Raw genomic sequence first — 26,371 nt, 5'->3', positions numbered from 1 at the left:
CTCTCTGACCCTCCCCCGTTCATGCTCTGTCTCTCTCTGTCTCAAAAATAAATGTTAAAATTTTTATTTTTTTATTTTTTTATTTTTTTTAAATAAAATGAATAAATAAAAGGGCACCTGGCTGGCTCAGTTGGTAGAACATGCAACTGTTAATCTCAGGGCCATGAGGTCAAGCCACATGTTAAATGTGGATCCTATGTGGGAAAAAAAAAATATCAAAAGGCTAGAAATTTGCTTCATGAGTTATTGTTTCTATAGTTTTCCTTACCCAGAGAGTGGTATCACAAGTGGCTAAAATGTCACACAGTGCTGTCATTGGTTCCCTTCTTGTTCTGTGTATTATGGAGCTCCCTTTGATATTAGTCAAACCAGGTTTTCCAAGGTAGGAACTTGCCTATTTAAAACTAGCGTAAGCTCACTTATAAAATATTCTGTGCTTCCATGGTAAGTCTCCTGAGTTGACTGCTAAAGAGCTAGAATCCAGATGTATGATTGGGATAGTGATACTCAGTTTGTGGTGTAATGGAGAGATTTGGACCTTCTATTGGAACCAACTGGAAGGTATTACTACTTTGGATGAGATGCTGATAATCTTTGGAGAGAAACCATGCCCTCCTGTGGGCTTAGAGCTTTATAAAGTCGAGGTCACCTCTTCATTAGTTTCCTGGACTGCTCAAAGTCCTTCAGACATTTCTTAATGTTTGTACTTTTCAGGCTTTCGCCTCTCTGTCATGTCTTCACTTTCCTCCTCTCCCTCTGCTCTGAGCAAAATTCTTTGTTAAACATGAGGCAGCGGCTGTCTATGCTGTCAGTTCCCTGCCACTCCCTCCCCCAGTCTCTTTTCTTTCCTTTCCTTGGCATCTGTCTCCTTCCATCCTGCTTCAAAAACAGCTCCTCTCTTCTTTTGCATTCTCTACTCCCTTATAGCTGGTCTCCTTACACGCCTTTCCAATTCTATTTTAGAAAATGTGATACTTTGTTTCTACTTCTTTATTCTTCAACTAGCCCACTGGAACCATTCTTGCCATCTCCTTACTGCTAAGTCAGAGGATACCCTTAAATTACCTTGCTTGTCCTGTGATGGATCTGGCGTTTGACTGCTACTTGTTTTGGGGATTCTTCTCAGTGATTGCTGTGGTGCCTACCTCTTCTGTCTTCTCTTTCCTTTAGAGCAGCTTCTCCTCAGTTTTCTTCTGAAGCATCTTTTCGTCTGCCTGTGCCTTGAATGTTATTGTCCCCTGGTTTCTTTCAGTGGTCTTCTCACTTGGCATTCTCCGTGGATGATCTTAGCCATTCCTTCAAACAGAAATCCATGATGACTCCGATATCTCCACAGTAGATCTCTCCTAAGCTGAGCTATGAACCAGTATATCCAGCTGACTTTTAAACATTTACATATGATTCTATCACAGGCATTTCATGCCAGTGTGTCTAAAGCAGAATTACACCTATTCAGGACCCCAAGCCACAATCATGGAAGCTGTCCTGTGTTCATCCTTCTTCCTCCTCCTCCTCTCACCCCTTAAAGTCGGTTGTTTTTCCTTCCTATCTCTCAGTTGCCTGTCTCCCTGTACCCCCTCTCCCCCCACCCAACAGATTCCCTGTTGCCACTCTGTGGGGATAGAGTTCTAAGGATTGTGCTGTCAGATGACTGTGACCATTGCCTCATCACAGGTTCCACCCTTCAAAACTGGCTTAGATATCCCTCCTGTTCTGAGAGTCCTTGCTGTTGGAGCACTTATCACATTGTATCATTATATATTTACTTGTCTGATTCTGTATTTACTAAAGAGCCCCTTAAGGAAGCAACTGTATCTTAGGAATTTTTGTAGCATCTATGTCTAGCATAAGTACTTGGCATGTAGTAGACAGTTAATAAATATGTGAATGAATGCATAATGAAATGTACAAAGGCAAGAATACAAAGAGCAGACCAATTGGGATCTATATCTTGACCTTGAGAAAATTAAGATATGTTTGGAAATTCCATTTCCAAATCTGAAAATGAGAATACAAACGAGTTACTTTATGTGAAGCTCCTCAGTACAGTGCCTGACACAGTTTAGGTGCTCTGTAAATTGCCCTCTAAAACATTTTGTTGTCTTTGCTGCCTAGTACCACTTTTGTAAACTGAATTCTGATTTTTAGAGTCCAGGGAGGAAGATTGTGTAGCAGCTGCTTTTAGTGCCTAATGTGACATTTCACAATACCATTTAGTTTAGAATGGGGGGAAAAAGAAAAAAACAGACTTTTCAAAGACACTATGAAACCTCATTGACATAAATTCCAAATTTTCTAGTGTACTGTTGCATCATCTTTTACGCATTTTATATCTGTAGCACAGTTACAGCCACCACTGTTGGGACAGCGAACTTAAAGTCCCCCGTGATCTTGTTAAAGAAATAGTTTGGTTCAGTTATTACTCTGCTCCCTAAAGTTTGAGGACAGATTTATATTGTTTAAAACCGTTGGAACTGAAAGTTATGTGTATCCCACCCCCACCCGAGCCTCACAGAAATTTCCTTAGCCTGAACACCCCACTTGAGTGTATTATTTACGTGGTTTTACTGTCCTTGGGCGTCTTGGTCTACCCTTCAAGCCTAGCCGGAATAAGAAACCATCTAGGTTTCACATTAGTAGAATTAATACCATTGTTTTCCTCATTGCCCAAATGGTAGCCTAGAACGTGCATTAAAAAAATAAAGGACAAGAGGACTAGTGTTTGTTTTGGAATCGGAAACCCTCACTCTAAAGTGTAAGCCAGAGTAAGAGTCAGTTACCTTTGAGGTGCAAGAGTCCAAAGAGGATTCCTCTCTGCTTTTCCCCAGGGGCGGGCTGGCCATTTAGAAGTTGTCAGGGCAGGCGTCGCCAGGAGAGGGCTTGAGCACACAGCCCGCTCTAGGACCTCGCAGGAGCCTCCGCGGGATGCACGCAGAGCACGAGTAGCAGTTTCCTTACTTCCTTCCCCGAGAATTGCGGGGCGCGCAGTCCGCCTGCTCGCTCGCAAGGGCTGTGTGCGGGCTCTCGCCGTCCGGGGCACGTCCCTACCTGCGCCTCCGCGGAGCGGGCCACGCGGGAGGGGGGCCTCGGGAGGAGGGACTGGACGACGACAGCGGCAGCGCGGAGCTGCCTGCCGCAGGCCGTTCCCCGCGCTGCTCGCACTCTCCCCGGCAAGCCCTGGAGGGGAGGGCGGCTCTGGCTCTACGGCCGAAGGGCGCTGCACGGACCTCTGGCGGCCCGGCACCGGAGTCCTGGGCCGCTGGCGGGCGGGCCGCGCCTCTGCTTGACCTCGCTGGAGCCGGGGGCGGGCCGAGCAAAGGTGACTTAGAGAGACCTTGCGGTGCCGCCCTGGGCTGGGCTGGAGGGGAGGCGGAGGGACAGGCCAGCGCATTTGTGCTGGAGCTGGCCGAGGAGTGAAGGGTGGAGCGCGCTGCCGGGGATCCCCAGATCCGGCCCAGGTGGGTGAGTGTGTGCGCCCGCCGGGGGCTTTGCTAGGTCAGCCTCGGGGCGACAGAGGACACCAGGGGAGGAAGGGGGGAGGGCGGCCAGACGAGATCTAGGGATGTGAGTAGATCCAAGAATAGTTGGACGCCTGTGCGGGGAGCAGAGTGCAGCATCGGGCGAGTGGGGAGGGGTGCTTGAAGCCGGGAGACCCTGATGTCCCTGCCTGGCCAGGGTCTTCCTGCCGGCTCCGGGTGTGCGTCGGGTTCCCACAGGAAGAGCCGCTGGGGGGAAAGCCTGTGGACAGATTTTTTTTTTTTTTTCTCCCAGCTAAATATTGGTAGTAGGTCAAGTGGGGCCCGAGTGGGAGGAGTAAGGCAGTGAAAGACATTATTGTCCTAAATAACCTTCCAAGTTAGTGATTTTTTGCATGTCTCTGCCCTGGCTGACATTGAGATGAACTTACCATCCGCTGTTTGGAGGCCGCTAAAATTCCAAGGAAACACTTGAGTGGATTAAAGAGAAAAGGAGAAATTATACTGGGGCTGGGGAGCGGGAAGGGAGGTAGCTTTTAACTTTGTTTTGATTAAGGATTTTTGATTACTCATAGGCTTTCTTTGTAGCCTAAACCAGTGGAGAATCACGTTCCCCAGCATTCAGAGCATGTGGCTAGTTGTTTTGTGTTTTCTGTTGTGCTGGTTTTTTCTGGGATTTGGAGGGAGGCTAGTAAGAAAGGGAAGATACCAGGGAAGAGCTTAGTCCAGCTTTTGAGAGTTATTAAAGGTATTAAAAGTTTCTTAATTTTAATTAGATTCAAAGACAGACTGAAGGCATTTTGTTTTAGAGACATAGGGTAACTTAGGAATCTTTTTCAAAAGAGAAAAATGCTTGAAATGCGTGTTGGTGGAGGAATGTGTAGGCTAGAATATGGGGATCTAAGTATAAAAAAAAATTTTTTTTTTCTGTTTGAGGACACACCGAAGTTCATCTCTGGTCCAAATCATGTTTGATTTCAGCAGTGAAGTTGATGACTTTGGTAAATTAGCTCAATTTTGATTGAGTAGATATTTAATCTGAGCATGATGACCAGAGAGCTATTTCAGCCTTTGTCCCAGTACTACTTTTACTAGACTGGGATCTTAAAAGCATTTGTGTCACTGTGACTATGATTGCCAGACTCTAGTCTCCCCTCTTTAGAAACTCTTTAAAGGCTCATTTTAGGGAATTTCATTGAGGCCGAAAGTGACCCACATAATCTCTCTACCCTCAGTTGTACACCTTGCAGAATGAGGGAAATGAAAAAAGGTGTTAGATTTTCCATATTTAAAAGCAGATGCACATACTACAGGGTAGTATATAAATACAGTCAAGCACATTTAGAATACTGTATGTAAAATAATTGATAAAAATAGTTATGTAATACCATGTCTTCAGCTTTATGTACAGTTTATGACATTTACCATTTATATTCTACGAAGCTTTTATAAACTTATTAGTATTCAGACATACGATTGTGTTTATCAGCTCTGTGAGGATTATAAGAATTTTTAATTCCAAGCAGAAATTTAGATTTTTTACTTGGTCCACATTATTCAGCATTATTCCTGAATGTTTAGCTTCTGTGTATAATCAGGAAATAGATTTCAAATTAATTTTGGAAGCAACTAGGACAGAAGTTAAATAAATAGGAAGTTTATGTAAAATGAAGCAGGTTTTCATTTTGATAATTTGCAAAGTATTTGAACAAAAATACATAAGGTTTTAATTAAGCAGTATGAGGCTGGGGGCGGGGGGGGGCGTGGGCGCGGGGAGAGTGTATATGTGTGATTAGCCTTGTCATGCTTGGTATGACCCAGGATCTTTTCCTGGTAAGTTTTTGTATCACAAGGATACCAAGTCTGTAACCTGCATGCAATTGTATTTGTCTTGAATTCCTGCTAGAGAGTGCAGTACCAGATTATATTCTGTCTAATGAATTTTGAATGAGTTACAGGCAGATACAATTTTCCTCTCATTTTAACTTAAGAGTAGTAAGGATATAACCCCCATACATTTTTATAATGGTCCACCATTGATTTGATATCTATTACTTTATGTAATTTTTTGTCCTTAATTCAGTAAGTATTTACACAGTGTTTACCTTGTCAGATAACTTGCTAAACCAGTCAAAGCTTCATCAAAAGATGAATAGAAGCAGGGTCTTCTTGAAAGGTTTTATTAAATATGCCTAAAGAGTTTGAACATTATCTTGGGAATTAGAATCACTGAAAGATTTTGAAGAGGGGAGAGATTTAATCAGATTTGCTCCTTACAGGAAGGATTAGAGGAAGGCCTGAAAACAGGGTGACCAGGTGCAGGAATTCAAGAGAGAGATAATCAGAGTCTGAACTAAGTTGGTGACTACTGAAAAGGAAAGCAAGGTACAAAGCCAAGAGAGACTCAAAAATAACCTAATAGGAGCCAATAATAGTTGAATATGTGGAATGGAGGAGAAGATGGAATCCTAGACAGTTCGCAGGCTTATGGCGAATAAATTACTGAAGGAGGGAATAAAGGGAGTAGGTGGAGGGTGAGTTCACCTTTGGACATGGTGACGTCCAAGAAGGGCATCCTTACGCATTCAATAAAAATTTGTGAATCTTTAGTATTGGAAGTCACCTGAATAAACATGGAGCTTGAGGCTGAAGGAGTAAATAATGTCACCTCGGAGACATCCGGCTTGAAAGATTTGAAATCAAAGGATTGAATACTTAAATTAAAAGACAAAAAGGGAAAAAAGGAGCCAGTGGAGAACACTCAGCAAAGTCAGCCAGAGAGGCAGGAAAAGTCCAGAACAAGGGAGGCCAATGGGACAGCTGGGTCAACGAGTTGAGGTAACAACTGATGGGGGAAGTTCTAGAAGCATGGCATAGGAAGAAGGTGTATTGCAATGAGCTGCAGAGTAAATGGGAAGCAAGAAAGTAGAAATAATGAAGACAGACTGATTTTCTGTAGACAATCATAATTGTAGAATAATTATACAGTTTTGTTCCTTTCTTTCAATTCTTAAATCTCATTTATTTTTCATGTTCCTAATGTACTGGAGAGGGCCTTCAGGACAATACTGGATGGAAGCTGAGATGGTGGGAAACGGTGTTCATCCCTGATTTTTAAAAAGGGGCATATTTCTAATAATTCACTACTAAGAGTGATATTTAATAAATACCATTTCTCAGATTATTGAAGTTCTTTTTAATTCTTGTTGAGGTTTTTTAATCATGAAAGGGTATTGGATTTTATCAGATTCTTTCTGCATTTAATAAGAGCATCATAAGGTTTTTCTTTATTAAGGTGGCAAATTATATTTTTTCAAATTAATGTTTTTAGACTTTTTCTGATGATATGCCACCTTTGTGTAATTGGAATAAACCTAATTTGGTCATTATGTATTATCTTTAACATTCTCCTCGATTTGGTTTCTTTTGGATTTTAGTATCTATTTATGAATGAGGTTGGTTGGTAATTTTTTTTTCTTTTTCTTTCTTTTTTTTTTTTTTTTTGGTTCTGTCCTCATCAGGGCTTGGTATCCAGGTTATTATACTGGCTTCATAAAATGAGTTTGGGAGTATTCTCTATTTTGCTGTTCCCTGAAAGAGTTTATATGTAATTGAAGTGGTCTGTTCCCTCTTATAAAGCTATTTTTGTGGGATTTTTAAACTAGTAATTAGACATATTTAATGGCTATAGGACTATTTTAGTTTTCTTTTTCTTTTGGGGTCAATTTTGACAAGTTCTCTATTTCTAGGAATTTATCCTTTCCATTTAAGTGTTAAAATTTATTGTTATAAGGTTTTTCATAATAGTCTTACTATTTTTTTTAACTTATTTTGAATCTGTAATTAAATATTTTTTCCTAATGTTTTCCATTTTTTTCCCTAATATTCATTTGGATATTTCCAATTAATATCTTTTTAATATCTTTTTAATATCTTTTTAATATCAGTGTCATTAAGGCTTTGTTTATTTGATTATTTTTCAAAGAACTCTCTTTAGCTTGTTATTTGTTGCCATCTTTTTTGTTTAAAATTAATTTTTATAGTTCTCTATCACTTTTTTTTAAGTTTATTTCCCTAGGTTCTATACATTTGTTATCCTCTGTCTCTTGGAAGGACATATTTTGTTCAAAATTTGTTCTTTTCCAGATTTCAAGTTGTAGGTTTCATAATTGTAGTATTTTGTAACTTAATGAATATATTCCTGCTGGTTTTTATCCATTACTTTATTTTATAGACTTAATCATGTATTTCCTGAGACTTCATCTTTCTAGACTAAGAACTGCTAATATGTGTAGAGTGCTGCCCTTCTAATACTTAAAACACATAATACTTTTGCAAAGGTTTTAACTACTTCCAATTTTTTTTTCTCTTACCTCACTCTTCTTGTTGTCATTGGTTGGTATTTCTGTTTCCTTTACCGACTTGCTTCTCATCTTCTTCCTCTTTCCTTCACCCTGACAACTTCTTTTCTACCTCTTGACAGTCTGCATGGTGGAGGAATGATCATCATTCCCTTGTCTTCACCTGTTTCTCACTGTCTTTCCAATTTTCTACCTGCTCCTCTCCCCACCCCCATCCTTGGAGGATTTTCCATTGTCCGTTCTACATATGCCATCTTGTTCTTTCCTTCTCTGCAGAAACTTGGCTCCAGCACCAAAGAAGAAAAAGCAGATAACCTGTGTCTAATTTTCTTTGCATGCTCACAGGTTCACCCTTATTTACTGCATAATCTTTGTTACTCCTCACTCAGTCCATCCAACTGATGACAACAAAGTCAGGGAGACTTTGGGCAAGGCCCAAGAAGAAAGCACAGATGGGACAATATGGACTTGCTCTTATTTGGAGTCCTGAGCTGCAGGCTCCAGTATTAGTGACCGTGGTCTTGCCATGTGACTCTGGGCGGCTCATTCTTAGGTCTCCTATTCCTCTCATGTAACACAGAATTATTAAAACAGACGCCTTCTCTCTACTTCAGGAGTTGCTGTGAGACTCAAATGATGAAAGGCTAAACCCAACGGTTTTACAAGAGACAGTCTTCCCATGCTTTATTTTCAGAAAAATGCCTTGAAAGGATTTCATGCTCAATTCAGGAACAGAGAAGTGGTTTGTGGCTTGGGGTGTTGGATCAAAGAAACCCTGATGGGAAGCCGTAGGTGTCACAGGAATAACAGGAAGCAAGGAAGTTGTGCTCAGTGGTTGAGATTCAGGGGAGGCATCTGTCCTCTGGTAGATGGGGACTAGAGACATGGACATGTCATTACACCTGGTGGCTGGAAACTATCCTGTAGCTGCATCATTACCTATTTATTATTTGCTACACTTAGGATACTGCCTTTTTGAGTTTACTTGAGAAATCAACCTTTACTTACATGCTTATATGAGGGAGATTTTGTTGTTTCACATTCTAAACAACTGAATTAAAAATTAAGTTTGTGAATATAGTTCTCCTTAGTAAAATTTCTTGTGATAGAAAGGACTTAATTGTGAATATTTTCCTCATTTATTTTTGTTATGCTAGTTTGTGTTATGGATTAGTTGCTTAAAATCCCAAGGTCGTAGAATCACTCTTAGACTGTAAAGCATCTAGTCTGGTGATCCTCAAAAGATTTCCCTGGGGCATAGGGCAAATGCAACCACCTTTCTGTCCACTAAGGCACCTTCACAAAACACAGTTCCAAATGGTTGATACAATGATCTGTTAACTTTTGACAGGTGAGGAAAGGAAGGCCTGCAGAGAGGAACAGCCACTTTCCCAAGTCTATGTAGAGAGGTGGGGGCCACGTTCAGAGCTAAACCCAGTATTCAGCCTCCAAATTTAGTGCTGAAAGAACAACCCCACTGTATCACACTCAGCTTCAGTTAGAAAATTTATCCATTAGAGAAGATAGTCTATCTTGTTTCAAAGCTTATGTGGCCATCTATTAGCTAATTTCTTAGTTTGACAAAAGGATACCAACTTTAGAAACAAACAAATGGCCAAGAATATTGCAGTGTCTTCAGAGTTTGCACAGAATACCTGTATTCCAGGCTCTCCACAGAAAATGCTGTCCCTCTTTTTGTGAAAATATTGCTTGATAGAGGTCACATTTTTAGAAGATAATAGAATTCATCCCTTTCTCTAGATAGTCTAATTTTAGGATAAATATATCAGAATACTGCATCCTGGGATGTATTTTCTTGATTGCCTGAAAAATAGCCCTTGCTAAGCTGTAAGTTAGAATTATATCCTCAATTTCTGTTGAGGGGCATTTCAAAAGAAAAAAATTTTTTTTTAAATGTTTGTCCATTTTTGGGAGACACAGAGCATGAGTGGGGTAGGAGCAGAGAGAGAGAGGGAGACAGAGGATGGGAAGTAAGCTCTCGGGTCTGAGCTGTTAGCACAGAGCCATACGGAGGGCTCAGACTCACAAACCATGAGATTATGACATGAGCTGAAGTTGGACACTGAACCGACTGAGCCACCCAGGCGCCCCTGAAAAAAAAGATTAGCTTTAATGAAATTATTATTCTACCCTTGAATACTCTCATTCCCCTATACATTACCCTGAAAAAGAAATTAGAGCTAAGGGCAAAGAGGGAGTTTGTTTTCCCTAAAGAATTGATATGTATTTTTTCCTTGTGGACAATTAAAAGGGCATAATTGTATTTCTCTTTCTGTTTTGGCCTTAGGAGAATTCAGAGCCAGATTTGTGGCTTGTCCATAGTATCTTGGTGGGCTCCATCAGTCTTTTTTTTTCTTTTTAATTTTTTAATGTTTATTTTTGAGAGAGAGAGAGACAGACAGACAGACAGACAGACAGGACGTGAGCAGGGGAGGAGCAGAGAGAGAGGGAGACACCGAATCTAAAGCAGGTTCCAGGCTCTGAGCTGTGTCAGCACAGAGCCCGATGCTGGGCTCAAACTCACGAACTGGGAGATCGTGACCTGAGCCAAAGTTGATTGCTTAACCGACTGAGCCACCTAGGCACCCCATCACTCCTAATACCGTCAGAAATTCGGTATTTTCATAGCCTCCCAGGTTGGAAATCCCTGGATTACAACATTCTCTTGTGAATTATGAATGTGGTTGAATGTGGTTATGCCTCAGAGTGCATTCATGTATGATGATTGTATTTTAGGTTTTTTTCTGCAAGCAGTAAATACTAAGTAAATAGTTGTTACAATGTTAGAAATAGATTTATACTTTATACTATGGTTTTATTTTATGTCAACAATATATGCACTTGGGTATTGACTTGGTAATAGATAATTTCAAGTACCCAAGTTAAAATATATGGCAAATGTTACAATTGGAGCCTTTTCTTATGATTTTTATTTGTGGTAAAATACAACGAGCATAGAGTTTATTCTCTTTACTATTTATAAGTGCATAGTTCAGTCACATTAGGTACATTCACAGTGTTGTGCAGCCATTACCACCATCCATCTCCAGAACTCTTTGCATCTCTTAGTTTCATCTAAACTGAAACTCTAAACCCGTTAAACAATAATTCCCCATTCCCTTCTTCCCCCAGCCCTTGGCAGCTGCCATTCTACCTGCTGTCTCCCTGAATTGGACGACTTTAGGAACCTCCTATAAGTAGAATCACTCAGTATCTGTCCTTTTGTGCCTGGTTTATCTCACTCAGCATAATGCCTTCAGGGTGCATCCATGTTGTAGCAGGTGTCAGAAATTTCTTCCTCTTTAAGGCTGAATAGTATTCCATTGTAAACATACACACATTTTCCTTAGTCGTTCATCCATCGATGTTACATTTGTGTTGATTCCACCTTTTGTCTGTGTGAACGAACAGTGCTGCTGTGAACATGAGCGTACAAATATCTTAGTATAAGTATATTTTTCTATATCCTGTCCAACACTTGTTATTTTCTCTTGCCATTGTTTTGTTATGGTAGCCATCCTAATGGGTGTGAAATGTGGAAAAACATTTTTTAGTAAGTAGAGTTAATCACTTTTTTATCCAAATGTCAACCTCAGGGTTGACAGACGGTCTCTTCTTACATTGCCCCATACTAGCCGTGCAAGGCCATGATTTTCCTTTATTTTCAAAACCAGAAGTTGCCCTGTTGAAGTGTAGTGGAGGGCACATAGCCCCAAGTCTCCCTGGTTTGCTCTTTTCCCTCCTTTCCCTTAGTGAAAATGCAGCTGCACAAAGCATGGGTAATTCTCAGGGTTTCCATGGATTTAAGACTAGGTGTAGGTCTAAATATCCATATTCTACCTTTATTTTCATTATCTTTCTGTATTCTAGATACCAGATGTTGCCTTGCTGTTGTATTTTGAAGGGTCATTGCTTAATTGAGAAGAATTTTATCTTGTCTACCGAGTTAGCATAGGAAGATGGAAAGATATATTTGAATCACCACAGATATAAAATATGAAACCAGGAAATTGATATACTTGAGAAAAGTCAAGCCTATCTTCATTTGTACATGGGAACTAATAAAATATCAAAGCTAGAAAGTAATTAACCTGGGCATTAGAATTGAACAGGGAATTTAACATATTCTGTAATGAAATTATTTGATCTTTAGCCATATTTAGGAGCACAAACTTTCTGTAAATCTTGAAGTCAAAGTAAAATTTTAAAAACTAGGGAGAAAATTGAGGAAAATGTAACCACAAAGCCATCAAAAGGATCTTAGAGGTCCTCGAATTTTCCTCCATTTGCAAGAATCCTCTCTTTAGCTAGATAGTCATTTTATGTGCTTGTGAGACTGCCATCAATGGATATACAGGCAGTGTACTCCAATACTTCCAGGCTTGGAGCCCGAGTCCCACAGACCTGGGTTTGAATACCAGCTCTGTCACTTAATAGTTGGCTGATCTCAGGCAGGTCACGTAATCTCAATAAGCTTGAGTTTCTTCATCGTTAATAATACCTACCTCACAGGATTGTGGGAGGATTATATGAAATAGTATGCCAGGTATTTATCATAACACCTGACATATGGTAAACATACCTAGATGTTGGCTCCTCCTCTTCCTGCTGATACTACTATTATACGGGAGTTTTTTCCTTATGACCACCCATTCCCCTGTGGTAAAGCTAAAAGTAAAAGAAGGTTCAACCTTACATTAAGGTGAAACTTTTTCCATTTCTCTTTTAATTCACGTCTGTGCTCTGCAACATCACAAAAACTTAATGTTTCCTCTCCTGGGACAATACCTCAGCTATTTGGAGCAACTAGTAAATTCTACAAACATCCACAGGTTCCTTCAACTGTTACTATAATGTCTGGCTTTCCAGATCGTTTTCTTACTCTGCAATGATCTCTCTCAGGTTTTTTCTAAAAATACGTCCTCCAGAAGTGAAGCCAGTGTTCCACATGAAGTTTGAGTGCAGAGCATGGCACTTCGCATTGGCTTTCCATTCTGCTGGAGGAAGAGTCTTGATTGCTCTGGTGTCCCGCAAAGTCCCATGGGAAGGGCCCTGCTCCCCTACCTCATGGCCTCTCATGTGCTTCACTGCACAACCCCAGCTTTGTTCTGAGGACAGTGGCTTCCTTCTGTCCCACAGACTGGGAGCCTTTTCCCCCTCAGAATGTTCACTCTTCCCTTTCCTGGAACACACTTCTCCCAGGTCCTTGCCTGGTTCTCTCCCTCAGCTTTGTCAGCCTTTAACTCAGTGGCACCTGATCACTGAGTTCTCTGGCCATCGTGTCTCCCAGGACTGGCTTCCCCCTTCCCAGCTTTGTTTTTGCTTTCAATGTTTTCCACCATCTAACAGACATTTCTAGCTGTTTCCTCCCAGTAGACTATAAGTTCTCTGAGTGCAGGGAGTTTGGTCTATATTGTTCGTTGCTGATCCTCTGAAGCTTGGCATGCCTGGCATGGTGTAGGTGGTGATGAGTATTTATTGCATGAGAAGCATAATGACTCCCCTTTGATTAGTAGTTGTATCATAATGGGTGACGGCCATTAAGGAGGGCCCTTGTGGGGTGAGCACTGGCTGTTGTAGGTAAGTGATGAATCACTGGATTCTACTCCTGACACCAACACTACACTATATGTTAACTCATTTGAATCTAAATTCAATAAAAAAGAAGTTGTATTGTACTGGGCTTGGAAGGGCCATGTGGGCACCTGTTCACAGTCATGGGTCAATTTTTAAAAATTTTGAAGACAAAAATAATTTAAGTGCTGCACTCAAAGAAGGGAAAATAAGCCACATTCACTGTTTTAAGACTCTAAGGATTTTCACATTACTTTGGTTGTTTAATCAATATTTTACATACGGTTTTATGTGTGCAGAAGATTTTTTCTATAAAATCCAATATAGGTTTTTAAAATAAGAATACTTGTCCTTTAACTGTATCTTTTTTTTTTTTTTAAGTTTATTTACTTATTTTGAGAGAGAGTGCACGCAGGGGAGGGGCAGAGAGAGAGAGGGAGAGACAGAATCCCAAGCAGGCTCTCAGCACAGAACCTGACACAGGGCTTCAGCTCACAAACCGTGAGATCATGACCTGAGCCAAGACCAAGAGTTGGACGCTTAACCGACTGAGCCACCCAGATGCCCCTCTTTAACTATATCTTAACAGAGCTCTCCAAGTAGTGAGCTTCAGATGAATAATCCTTTCCACTTAGAAGGGGCAGACCCTCCTAAGGGTCTAAACCAGGTGGCTGATCTCTTCTGTTTGCCATACAAAGATTGTATTCTGTTTGTGCCATGACTTGCAAAACTTGGGAAGCACTGCTTTAATTAAAATGCTTTCTTCAGATGGAATTAGAACCTACTGAATTGTGATCCTGGCATATTTTAGTCTCCCCCCCCCCCCCCCAACAGGTTAAGAACTGCAAAACACTTGTTTAAACAATGAAATATCAAAATTCTGTAATAACAAAGTTAAAGTTACTGTCTTTCTGGACTTAACACTGTTCCCACATAGACCGAACTGAAGGCATTAGAAAAGTAAGAGTTGGAAATCAGGGTATAGCTGTCTAGTGGAATGGGCATCAGGAACAGAAAAAAAGCTGCTTACGCTTGCAACAACATGAGTGATTCTGAAAAACATTGTACTTAGTGAAAGAAGCCAGACACAAAAGAGTGTGTCGTACATGACTCCATTTATTTAAAATCAAGAACAGACAAACCTAAAGAAAGCATAGTTATGGAGATGAGAGCGGTGGTTGTGGGGGGTGGGGAGAACAGCAGGAGAGTGACAGTAAAGGAGCACAGGAGAATTTGGGGCAGAGGGTGGGAGTAGAAATATTCTGTATCTTTGTAATGGTGCTGGTGACATGGGGTATAGATTTGTGAACATTCATTGAACTATACTCTTAAAATGGACTTTATTGTATGCAAATTTTAAAAATTCATTTAAAAAATGAGATTTGGTAGGTGTTACTTCTGCTATGTATAACTTTTTGTAGTTATTTTCACCAGAACTACCAACTACAGAATCTTTGAATAACTTTTGAAAATCAGATTTGTTTAGATTACCATAAAACTTCCCTGCTTTTAAAAATGATTGTTTATACCTCTGGTGGCACATCTTGAAAAAAGAAATTTATTCCAAGGATACATAAAATATATAAATCTGTGGTGAGTGGTTATATAAGAGTAAGCTATTTTTAGGTAGAAGCTTTGCAACCATAATGAGACAAGAATGTGCTTAACAGAGTCTCAGTTGGGGTTTTCATTCTGGATGCCTCCCGAAGCCCTGTGTTCTGCACTGTTTGAGAGTACCTTGCAAACATTTTGTGTTTAATGCAAAGCCAGTGTTTGCAAATTTGATGCAAACATCAGTTCTTGAGTAGACCTATCTAAAGGTATTTTTCTAATTGTGAAGTTATGAGAGATATGGAAGATATGCAGTAGTGTACAGAAAGCTATCTTCTGTTGACGATGGAGAGAAATATAAAAACCAGAACCCAGCAACCACTGGTGGGGTTTTGGTGGGTCTTAGTTTAGGGGTATTGGCGAACACACAAATGCAGTATACATGACTATTTAATACGTTGTTTTCAGTAGCATCAGTGAATATTTTTCTTTTACAGACATACTCTTTGAAAATATGTTCGCATAAGAAATGTATTATTTTAAGTCCCATTATCAGTATCGAGTGGTCTTTTTACTAGGCCCTTACTCTTGCTAAATATGATCATTTCTTACAGTTTTATTGAGGTATAACTTCTACACAGTACTACGCATATTTAAAGTGTAACTCAGTTTAATGGATGTTTACAGTAGTGAAACCATCATGCCAATCAAGATAAAGAATGCTTACTTCCAGAAGTTTCTTCCTGCCTTTTGTAATACCTCCCACTTTCCCACCTACCCCAGTACAAGAGACTATTGATTAGCTTTCTACCACTACAGATCAGTAGGCATTTTCTAGAATTTTACATAAACGAAATCATACAGTTTGCACTTTTTTGGAGGTGTAGGAGGTTGGCTTCTTTAACTCAGCCTAATTATTTTGAGATTCATCTATGTTGTTGCATGTATCAATAGTTTGTTACTTTTTATTGCTGAGTGGTATTGCATTTCACCATGTACCAGGATTTTTTTTTCACCTGTTGCCAGACATATGGATTGTTTCTAGTTTTTGGCTATTGTAAATAAAGTTGTTAGCATTTGTGTATAAGTCTTTGTGTGGACATAATGTTTCATTTCATTTAGGTAAATACCTAGAAATATGGGAAATTAATGTTTGTGGGACTTCTTTTTTGATTAAAAAAAAACTGAGGTAGAATTTATATAACATAAAAATATCTATTTTGAGTGTGTAATTCAGTGGCATTTAGCAAGTCACAGTGTTGTGCAACCATCACTCTGTCTACTTTCAAAATATTTTCATCACTTCAAAAGAGAACCTTGTACTTACTAGGCAGTCACTCTGCATCCTCTGAAAATGATTAATCTGTGTTTTGTCCGTATGGATTTGCTTGTTTTGAACATTTCACTAAATGAATTATACAATATTTGAACTTTTGGTGTCTAGCTTTTCACTTATAACACTGTTTTCAATTTTCATGCACACTGTAGCATGTATCAGTGCTTTGTTCTTTTTATGACTGAATAGTTTTCCATTGTATGTATGTAACACATTTTTTGTATTCGTCCATTTGTTTATGGACATTTGGGTTGCTTCCAGCTTTTGACTGTTGTGAATAGTGCTGCTTTTAACATTTTTGTACAGGTATTTGTTTGAAAATGTTTCAGTTCTTTTGGGTATATACCTAAGACTGAATTTCCTGGGTCATATGGCAATAGTCTGTTGAGCGTTTTGAGGTGCCACCAAACTTTTCCACAGCACCTGTACCATTTTACATTTTCTTCACGTCCTTGTCAACACTTGTTATTTTCTTTAAAAAAAAAAAAAAAAAAAAACAAACTATAGCCATCCTAGTAAGTATAAAGTGATATCTCAGGGCACCTGTCTCAGTCAGTAGAGCATGTGACTCTTGATCTCAGGGTTGTTAGTTCAAGCCCCAGGTTGAGCAGGGAGCCTACTTAAAAATTAATTACTTAAAGTGATACCTCCTGGTAATAATTTGCATTCCTCTAATGACTGAAGGGGTTGAACATCCTTTCATATACTTGTTGGCTATTTGTATGTTTAGAGAAATGTCTGTTCAAGTCCTTTGCCCTTTTGTATTATTTTTTAAAAGTTTATTTATTTGAGAGAGAGTTGAGCAATGGAGGGGCATAGAGAGAGAGAGAATCTCCACACTGTCAGCACAGAGCCCAGTGCGGGGCTTGAACCCACAAACGTGAGATCATGACTTGAGACAAAGTCAAGAGTCAGACGCTTAATCAACTGAGCCACGCAGGCACGCCCCCTGTGCCCATTTTTAAATTGGGTTGTCATTCTGTTGCTGAGTTAGAGGAGTTCCTTATACAGTCTAGATACAGGTCCTTTACTGGATAAGTGGTTTCTCCCAGTCTCTTATTTGCCTTTCATTTTCTTAACATTATGTTTTGAAAAGCAAAAGTTTTGATATTGATGATATCCAAGCTTCTTATATATATAAGAATATATAATAATAATACGTGTGTGTGTATCTTTGTATGACCTATATAAAAAAATCTTTGCCAAGCCCATAGTTGCTAAGATTTTCTATGTTTTCTTCCAAAAGTGTTCGAGTTTTAACTTTACATTTGGATCTATAATCCATTAAGAGTTAGATTTTGTTTTTGTTCTCATTTTGATACATGGAGAGAAACTAGACTCCTAAATACAGATATCCTTGTTATTGTTAAGATGTCTGGTCTCCCCAAATTGATTTATAGAGTCAAAATAAGTCCAGGAAGAATTCCAGTAGGGTTTTTTGTTTTCTTTTGTTTTTTGTTAGAAATTGACAAACTGATTCTAAAATTTATGTAGAAATGTAAAGGACCTAGTATAGCTAAACCAATTTTGAAAGAGAACAAAATTATAAGATTAAGACTACCTGATTTGAACACTTACTATAAAGTTATAATTGAGAGAATATGATATTGATGAAAGAGTAGGCACACAGATGAATGCAACAGATCAGAGATTCCAGAAATGATCTCCACACATATCTGATTAACTAAGTCTTGATAAAGGTGTCAAGGCAATTCAGTGGAGGAAAGGATTACATTTTGCTTTGTGGTTGATGTTGACTTTTGTGTATCAATCTTACATCCAGCAACCTCACTTCTTATATCTAAATAATTCTAGATTCTCTGACATTTCTATTCAGACATCCATATCTTTTGAAAACATTTTTTCTCAGTTCTATCTTTAGTTTTTTGGCTAAATGTGTTACTAAGGCTTCACAAACGTTGAAAAGAACTTGTGATGGGCATTCTTATTCCTTATTTTAAGAGGAATGCTTTTAATATTTTAACATGGAATAAGATGTTTGCTCTAAGTTTTTTTGGTAGACTTTTTCAGGGTTTTTTTTTTTTGTATTGAAGTTTCCTTCTCATATATTTATATATATTTATGTGTGTGTGTATATGTATGTACAGGCATACACACATAATTGTAATTTTCTTAAAACTTAGTTTTTTAGTTGGTTTACTTTTATTGAATCATTTTCTGTGTGTGTGTATATATATATATATATATATATATGTAATATGTATGTTAATTACAAACGTAGAAATCTGTTAATATAATCATGTAAGATTGTTTTGATAGATTCTAAAAATTGAGCTCACCTTAAATTCCAGGAAAAAATACCCACCTTAGTTGGGATGTATTTCCTCTTTATGCATAATTTAGCATACTAATATTTTGCTTATAATTTTTTAATCTATTTTGCTGATTAGTCTGTATTTTTTTTATTTTCCTATTCACATTGTGATATCAAATTTATCAGAATCTATTAAAATTTATGGTCAAAATAACTCCATCAGTGTATTACACTTATACATAGTTTTTCCGTAAGACATTTTAAATTCGTTATTTACCATTGAGAATATATCTTTGGTACATTTACCCTTTAGAGGTTCATAACAAAACGTAGTTCTTGTGGCTCATTATTCAAACATCATTTAGCCAAAACATGTTCAAAGCATCTGTAGTTTTCCATAGGGCAAATATCTCACACTAAATTGTTTTTTTATATCTTCATCCAGTCTTTTTGTCTGTGTACCTTATAGCAATATTTTCTGACAAAGGAATGTATCTTTTTTCATCATACTGTTTTCTATTTTAGACTTTTTTGTAGTTTGAGAGTAGTGTTTCCCCAAGTGATTTGTAGGGTTTTTTGTTTTTGTTTTTGTTTTTTGTCTTTTCTGAAACACCTTAAAGGAGTTTCTAAAGATTTTATTACATTTAGTGTAGAAATGTAAAGAGTAAAGCTCTGGACTGAAAGTCACATGACTTTAAATGTCACTGAAAAGACTGCAGGAGGTTTGTCTTCACCCTGTGGAAGCTCGGATGTAAAATGTTAAGTCAAATGTCTTGGCTTCACATGCTCATTAGTTTATATCTCAGGGCATAATAACAACACGTAAATAATAGGTGGCTGTGTTGTATACATCTTCTGGAAAACTGGCTTATTGTCATCTGATTATGCACAATAGGTTTTCACCAGGTGTAGCAAACAACGCACTGGTGGTAGAAGCCTGTGCCATTTTCTGCTTGCTCACTTTCCATAATTAGCATTATCTTTACTCTGAAGTTCCTTTGCAGAAGCCTTTATTAAAATGGGTGTATTTTGTGGATTAATACTGTCCGTGAATCTTCCTAACCAACTCTTGTAGTCTGTAGTACAGCACAGTGTCCTGAAGGCGAGTGCTTCTGTCAGTCTCTGAGCAGTACTTGCTACTCTTCCCTGAACGTTACTGGGTGTCCTGCACTTTAGCCTTGACCATGTGGCACGTGGACCATGTGAGTGCACTGTTGTCAGTCTGTATCTCTCTATATATATCATATCGGTGTATGTAATATTTTGTTTAATGTTTTTGACAAATGTGGAAGATTTTCTATTTCGTGGGTACACATACCTTTGGAGACTATCCAAAGGCGATAAGGGGCTACTGAAAAGCTTTAAGGAAGAAGTAATGCTGGATTTGCATTTTTAATTTTTTTTAATGTTTTTATTTATTTTTGAGAGAGACCACGCATGAGCAGGGAAGGGGCAGAGAGAGGGGGAGACACAGAATCTGAAGCAGGTTCTAGGCTCTGAGCTCTCGGCACAGAGCCCAACATGGGGCAGGGCCCGAAGTCATGAACGTCGAGATCATGACCTGAGCTGAAGTTGGACGTTCAACCGACTGAGCCACTCAGGCACCCCTGGATATGCATTTTTAATATAACAGCTGGGTATGAAGTGTCTTTTTCTCACACTAGACCATAATGTCTCCATGGATTAGTCAATCTCTTACTTTACTTTGTATTCCTAGCATTTACTTTGAAAGAGTAGTAGGCGTTCAATAAAATTTTTTTAACTGAAAGGAAATTCTCCTAAATTAGTAATTCTTATCCAGGAGCCACATCAGAATAATCTGTAGTGCTTTGAAAAAAAAAAAAAAATTACATCTATTAATGTTAGTGTTAGCATTCAAGAAAACTCTAAACCTCGTAACATTAGCTTAAATAAGTTAGAGATTCTTTTTTCCACCTTAAAGGAGACAGGAGGTGGGCAGTCTGGGCCTGGTATAGCAGTTTCAGATGTTAAGGGCTATTCCATATATCTGATTTTATGGTCAGCAGGAAGGAACAAAGGGCAAAAATAGGAGTATGCCCTTCTCTTTAAGGAGATCTGGTGAATTCTTCATAATACTTTCCTTCTTTGTGGGCAGAATTTAGTCATATTGCCTTAGCTGAAAGAATGAGAAATAATCTTTTAGCTGGAGGGGCAGTATAGCCAGCTAACAAATTGGGATTCTCCCACAGGTAGTGGGAGAAATTATCAATTTCTGTAACAATACACAGTCCTCGTTCATTCCTGGAAGTCTTGATTCAACAGGGCTAGGCTAAAACTAGGCCTTCTAATTTAAAAAAAGGGAAAACCAAACAGATCCTATAGCTGAACCAGATCTACTCTTCATGACAGATAACCTTGGCTCTAAGTCAGGTTTTGAAGAGAACAGATCTACTAATTCTTGGAATGAGAAATCTTTCTCCTGGAGGGTATGGAGTCAGCCAGATTTCTAACGTAAAATGCCATTTTACAGGGATCTAATCCCTGATGGGGGTCCAAGGAATAGTTTTAACAAATGTTTTGCTGTAGTCTGTGTGCACACCCTGTCCCCATTTTCTTGGTCCACCAAAGTGGTAACCTTTACCTTCCTGACCACCTCCCCCTCACCCATTTCCCTAAAGTGAGACCTCTGCTTCTAAGACTCATGATCATGTATTTCCATCAGCAGTGTTACTGGGCCACATCGTGGATTGGAAAGCTTGTGGGATTTGGAGTTAAAAGATCTTGGTTCCAGTTCTTCCTCTGCTAACCTTTGGCAAGGAACTTAAGCCTTATGATCTTCAGTTTATGCAATACACACACACGCACACACACACACACACACACATTCATATTCCTCATAAGAGTTGTTAGGATTTAATGAACTAATAGTATGTAAAAGTGACTTTGAAACTGTAAGATGCTATACATATACTTTATGAGTAGTGGATATAAAATTAGCCCTATGTATACAAATGCTTATGAAATTGTCTTTTTTTTTTTTTTTTTTTTTTTTTTTTTTTGCTAGATAAACTCATACTGAAGTTAAGAATAATGAGATTTTTAGGGACATTTTTGCTCAGTTATTTCTTGGTAAACATTGAAATATCATAAATACTAGTTGAAGAGATCTTTTCCAAAAAAGTTATTTTGCATTGCTTCAGTGCCTCCTCTACCTCTCCTGTTACTATACACCTTGGTGTTTATTCATTTAAAAATATTGTTGCGATACTTATTTTTAAGCATGTTCCAGGAATCATTCTGGTCAGTGGGGAATACAATTATGAACAGATATTTGAAAGAGAGTTAAAAAGCCATGCATGATTAAAAAACTACTTTAAAATAATTAAGTACTTTTCAGAATCTTTATTAAATAGGCTGATTTAGAATTTTGCCATTTGTATATAACCTACACTGATTTATTACATTACATTGAAAGTTGTTTGAAGTGTGTTTAATATATACCATTAATATGGTAATTTAGCATTCTCTTTGCATGATACATAAAAATCTTTTGAAACTTTTAATACATTATAATGCAAAATATTATATATTAGAAACTATGCATTGAAGTATGCATAGTACTTCTAGGAATATAATCCTTAAGTGCTACTTCTAGAATATAAAATATACATGCTTGTGGAAATTTTAATTTAATGTAGATATATCTTAGAGTCATTGTCAAGTGATTCAACTTTGCAATTGAAAGTGAAAAGTATTTATGAGATCACTTGTACCAAATTATTTTAAATGCCAAAACCATTGAAGAAGGCAGTGGAATAAATATGTATTGAATCTACTATTGGTAGTACATTGTAGAAGTGAATTGTTCCACATTGTTATATCGTTGGTATATACTACTAATCTCTCATTGATTTTATTTCTTTGGGACGTTGTTTTAAAATCAGCCTGACAGAATAATTATGAAATATTCTGAGTTCATATTCTTCTATTTATTGGGCTCTGTCCTACATGTAGGCATAGCCAGTTATCCCCTCAAATTCCTCCTTAATTTAAATGTCTGAAGATACAGTTGGAAGTAATTGACTTTAACAGATTATTAACAGCTTAAGCTCCATTGAGGTCATTTTACTTAAAATATGTCAGTAAGTCAACAACCATATATAGGCCCTCATCTTATTTCTTGAGGCGGAACCTAAGAACAGAGAGGCACAGAGGAAATTCCCATTGGGATTTCTTTTCCTCTTGTCTCGAGCCAGGTTGAGGAAGATGGCAATGCCAGTAAGGGACATTTTTTAATGGTGCCAAGAGCCAGTGAGCATTGACTGTAAATGACAGGAAGAGCAACAGCTGCCCTGTTTGGAGTTGACGAGGTTAGTGTGACTGAGGCTTTGGACAGCCTTGGAAATGATCTCATTTTTCAGGGCAGATTCTCTTGTGTATAGTGTTAAGAGACTAGAGGCTTCTTACTACATAACATGCTGGGATCTGTAAGTCAATGACCTCTTTCTTTTTCTCTGTATCTCGCATATGCATTGAGACAAAAGCAGTTAGGAGAAAAGTTTATTACCCATACCTACGCAGCTAAGTCTGTGCCCATTTCTACTGCCTTTCCTCCTGCAACTAAGGGTGGACTTTCTGTGCCCCAACAAAGGCCAACTGTATACTTGTGGATTAGATCTCCTCCTTGTTTGTTTTTTTAAAGGTTTATTTTTGAGAGAGACAGACTGCAAGAGGTGGCGGGGGGGGGGGGGGGTGGGTGGGCTAGGCAGAGACAGAGGGAGACACAGAATCTGAAGCAGGCTCCAGGCTCTGAGCTGTCAGCACAGGGCCTGATGTGGGGCTTGAACTCACAAACCGTGAGATCATGACCTGAGCCAAAGTCAGTCTCCTTTTTAGCAACCTCAAGAACATCATTCCAGCAATTCTCTCCTCTCACTCTCACATTAATTTCCCCCTCTCTATTGAATCTTTACCATCAATGTAGAAACATGCTGGGGGCACCTGGGTGGCTCATCGGTTAAGCATCTGACTCTTGGTTTCAGCTCAGGTCATGATCTCAGAGGTCATGGGTTCAAGCCCCACATTGGGCTCTGTGCTGACAGTGTGAGCCTGCTTGGGATTCTCTCTCTCCCTCTCTTACTCTGCCCTTCCCCCACTTGCATGTGCACATGTGCTCTCTCAAAATGTGTTTTCCGTAGTAAAGCATTATTGACTCTCATAGCCCCTTCCAGCAATTGCCCTAGTTGTCTCCCTCCCTTTTTGGCAAAATTTTGGGCTGTACTCTCTCTGTTTCCTTCTCTCATTTTTCGTGACCCACTCCACTCAGATCTTTGCTTTAGTACTATCTCAGTGCTCCACTGCAAATACCCGTGACAAATTCACCAGTGATCTCCTCACCAAATACAGAGGTCTTTTCCTAGTTCCCATGGTATTTAGCATTGGTGTTTGACATAGTTTATCACTTAACTCCTCTTTGAAGTACTTCTCCGAAGCTTACAGGACACCACACACTACTACTTTTCCTTCTGTCTCTCTTCCTCTCTCTCTGTTTTTTTTTTTGTGTTCTGTGCTGGTTCTTTCTCGTATCCTATCAGAAGAAAAGTCCTTGGATGTCTTCCTATTTATACCTCACTTTCTCCTTTAGTGATTGTTTCTACTCTCATAGCTTAAAATACAATCTATTTGCAAATGACTCTCAGAATTCTCTCTCCAGCCTGGACCTCTTCCCTGAACACCAGATTTGATACCGAATTGTCTACTTGAACCCTGCACTTGGTTATCTGACAGCATCTCAGACTTAACCATGTACGAAACAGAGTTCCTGATGGTCTCTGCTCCCTCTGCAGTCTTCCCCGGTTTAGGTAATGATGCCTCTGTCTTTAGGTTAGGCCAAAACTGTGGAGTTTTGATTTCTCTTTTCTTTCATATCCCATAGGCAGTCTATCAGCAAGTCATTTAGGCCTTCCTACAAAGTGTATTCAGGCTATGACTACTTCTCTGCTCTCTTCATTGCTCTTGCCCATCTCATCTTACCCTGACTGTTGCAGCAGCCCTTTAAGGGATCTTTCTGATTGGACTCTTGACCTCCCCCTGACTCCTTGTTGGCCAGAGAGACTGTATGCAAATGGAAATCAGATGGTGTTACTCCTCTGCTCGGAACTCTCCAAAAGCTTCCCATCTCAGCATCAAAGCCAGAGTTCTCCCAGCCATCTGCAAGCTTTAAGCCATCTCTCCTCCCCCACCACAACTGCCTTGCAGAACCTGCCTCATCTCCCTGTTCTCCTGTCAGGTCTCCTTTGGTCACTAAGGCACGTTTGTTTTTAAATAAGTGTCTTTTTTTTAGTGGTAGGAAAGACCGAAAAAAAAAAAAAAAAAAAAGGTCTTCAGGAACATAAGTGCATTACCCTTGAAAAGCAGTGATGGAATGGCATGGAAGAAGGGCATTAGAGTCCATGAAAACTTGAAAATGTGTGTGTAAAGGGGGCGCCTGGCTGGCTCAGTCGGTTAAGCGTCCGACTTCGGCTCAGGTCACCATCTCGCGGTTTGTGGGTTCGAGCCCCGTGTCGGGCTCTGTGCTGCCAGTGAGGAGCCTAGAACCTGCTTCGGATTCTGTGTCTCCCCCTGTCTCTACCCCTCCCGTGCTCATGCTCAGTCTGTGTCTCTCAATAATAAGTAAACGTTAAAAAAAATTAAATGTGTGTGTAAAGGTGCTTTGTAAATCTATAAAACAAAGTATGTACTATATGGTCATGAGGATATATTTTTACACTTGATTGCGCTTTAGACGTGGGATCAAACCTGAATTTTCTTGTACCCTGGAGGTGAGGGTGTGATTCGGCCTGGCTATGGATTCAGAAGTAATGCTGAGGGTCATTCACGTGAAAGAGCTCCATCCTCTTCTACCAAAACAACTCGGTAGACTTGGAGGAGAAGAGTCCTTACCAGCTGTAAAGGAGCAGACTCACTTTAACAGCTATGGGGCCATTGTGGGAGTCGCCTAAAGTACGTATCTTTAAAAAAGCCTTGAAGTTAGTATAGTGTTGGTTCTATAACCACAAAATAAAGGTCAATGTAATTCTTTATCTGAGAGATAAAATTAGATGTTTTAAAATCGAAGATCTAGGGCTTCAGAGTTAAGCTGATACATTGTGTTGTAGCCATACAACCAATAATAAGAAATAAGGCTAATGCTGTTTAGCTGATGGGAGTGTGGCCAGTTGAAGGTAGCTTACCAGATTGATCGAGGCCAGAATTTCACCTAACCTGTAATTGGATAATTGGACACAGTATTCTGTGAATACTCATCACTTACTCCCCACTTAGTATGCCTTTGCCAGATTTAATTATTGTCTCTGCCTGACTTAACCTCTGTGGAACGTGGGTGAATAACAAGGCACTTTGTAGAACGAGAGTAGATAAAATGTGCGTGCACTGGGTAGCACGTAACTTTTTAAAACTCTTGATTCTTTAGCCGGCATCTGTTCACTGTTGGTGTGAAGAACACTTTGGAAGTGTTCATTGTGAAATTTCACATGCCAGCATGAAAGAGAGTAAGACAATAGATTGTGTTGCTGTGGTTTGAGAAGACTAGTGGAAAGGCTTGTATTTGCATTAGTCTAAAGTGATACGGACGTGGAGCATATATGTTTCTTATTAAGTGTGTGATGGTTCAGTCCTTAAATTATTTCTAATAAAGTCTGATCTTTATGTTCACATTGTGATGTGTTCATTTTTGTTATGGGAAAGTTATAGGGCTGAGGGTATAAATTTTGTATTTCACTTTTATATTTAATTTGAAAAAATCACCATATTCTAG

At 39.0% G+C, this 26,371-nt stretch overlaps 2 protein-coding genes across 14 annotated transcripts in view; one reads left to right on the top strand and one right to left on the bottom strand.

Annotated features, from left to right (window-relative positions):
* The window catches only part of LOC109276483 (E3 ubiquitin-protein ligase MARCHF11-like), an 88,957-nt gene extending 85,566 nt beyond the window's left edge, over window positions 1–3,391 (bottom strand). For 2 of the 7 annotated variants that reach the window (XR_008422243.1, XR_008422242.1), the window contains exons 1-2: window positions 2,781–3,391; window positions 1,066–1,296 (exon numbers count right to left, since the gene is read on the bottom strand). Coding sequence is in view for 2 of the 7 variants with exons in the window: in XM_053902519.1 (XP_053758494.1) it covers window positions 2,781–3,391 (611 nt within the window). In the remaining 5 variants the exon portion in view is untranslated. Of the gene's footprint in view, window positions 1–117; window positions 1,297–2,780 lie in introns of all 7 variants that reach the window. The other 5 variants (XM_053902519.1, XM_053902518.1, XR_008422244.1 and 2 more) reach the window with 4 other exon arrangements.
* Window positions 1–26,371, top strand: part of OSBPL1A (oxysterol binding protein like 1A) — a 266,632-nt gene that overhangs the window by 132,689 nt on the left and 107,572 nt on the right. For 2 of the 7 annotated variants that reach the window (XM_053902510.1, XM_053902508.1), the window contains exon 1: window positions 3,357–3,462. The exons of 3 other annotated variants lie outside the window; for them this stretch is intronic. The gene's annotated coding sequence lies outside the window, so the exon portion shown is untranslated. Of the gene's footprint in view, window positions 1–3,216; window positions 3,320–3,355; window positions 3,463–26,371 lie in introns of those variants that run through there. 2 more of the 7 variants (XM_019465525.2, XM_019465526.2) reach the window with 2 other exon arrangements.

This window comes from Panthera pardus, unplaced genomic scaffold, assembly GCF_024362965.1.
Source record: "Panthera pardus isolate Hobbes unplaced genomic scaffold, ASM2436296v1 HiC_scaffold_15, whole genome shotgun sequence".
NCBI lineage: Eukaryota > Metazoa > Chordata > Mammalia > Carnivora > Felidae > Panthera > Panthera pardus.
The sequence above is the reverse complement of the archived record's forward strand: the minus strand, read 5'-3'. Positions and strand labels throughout refer to the sequence as shown.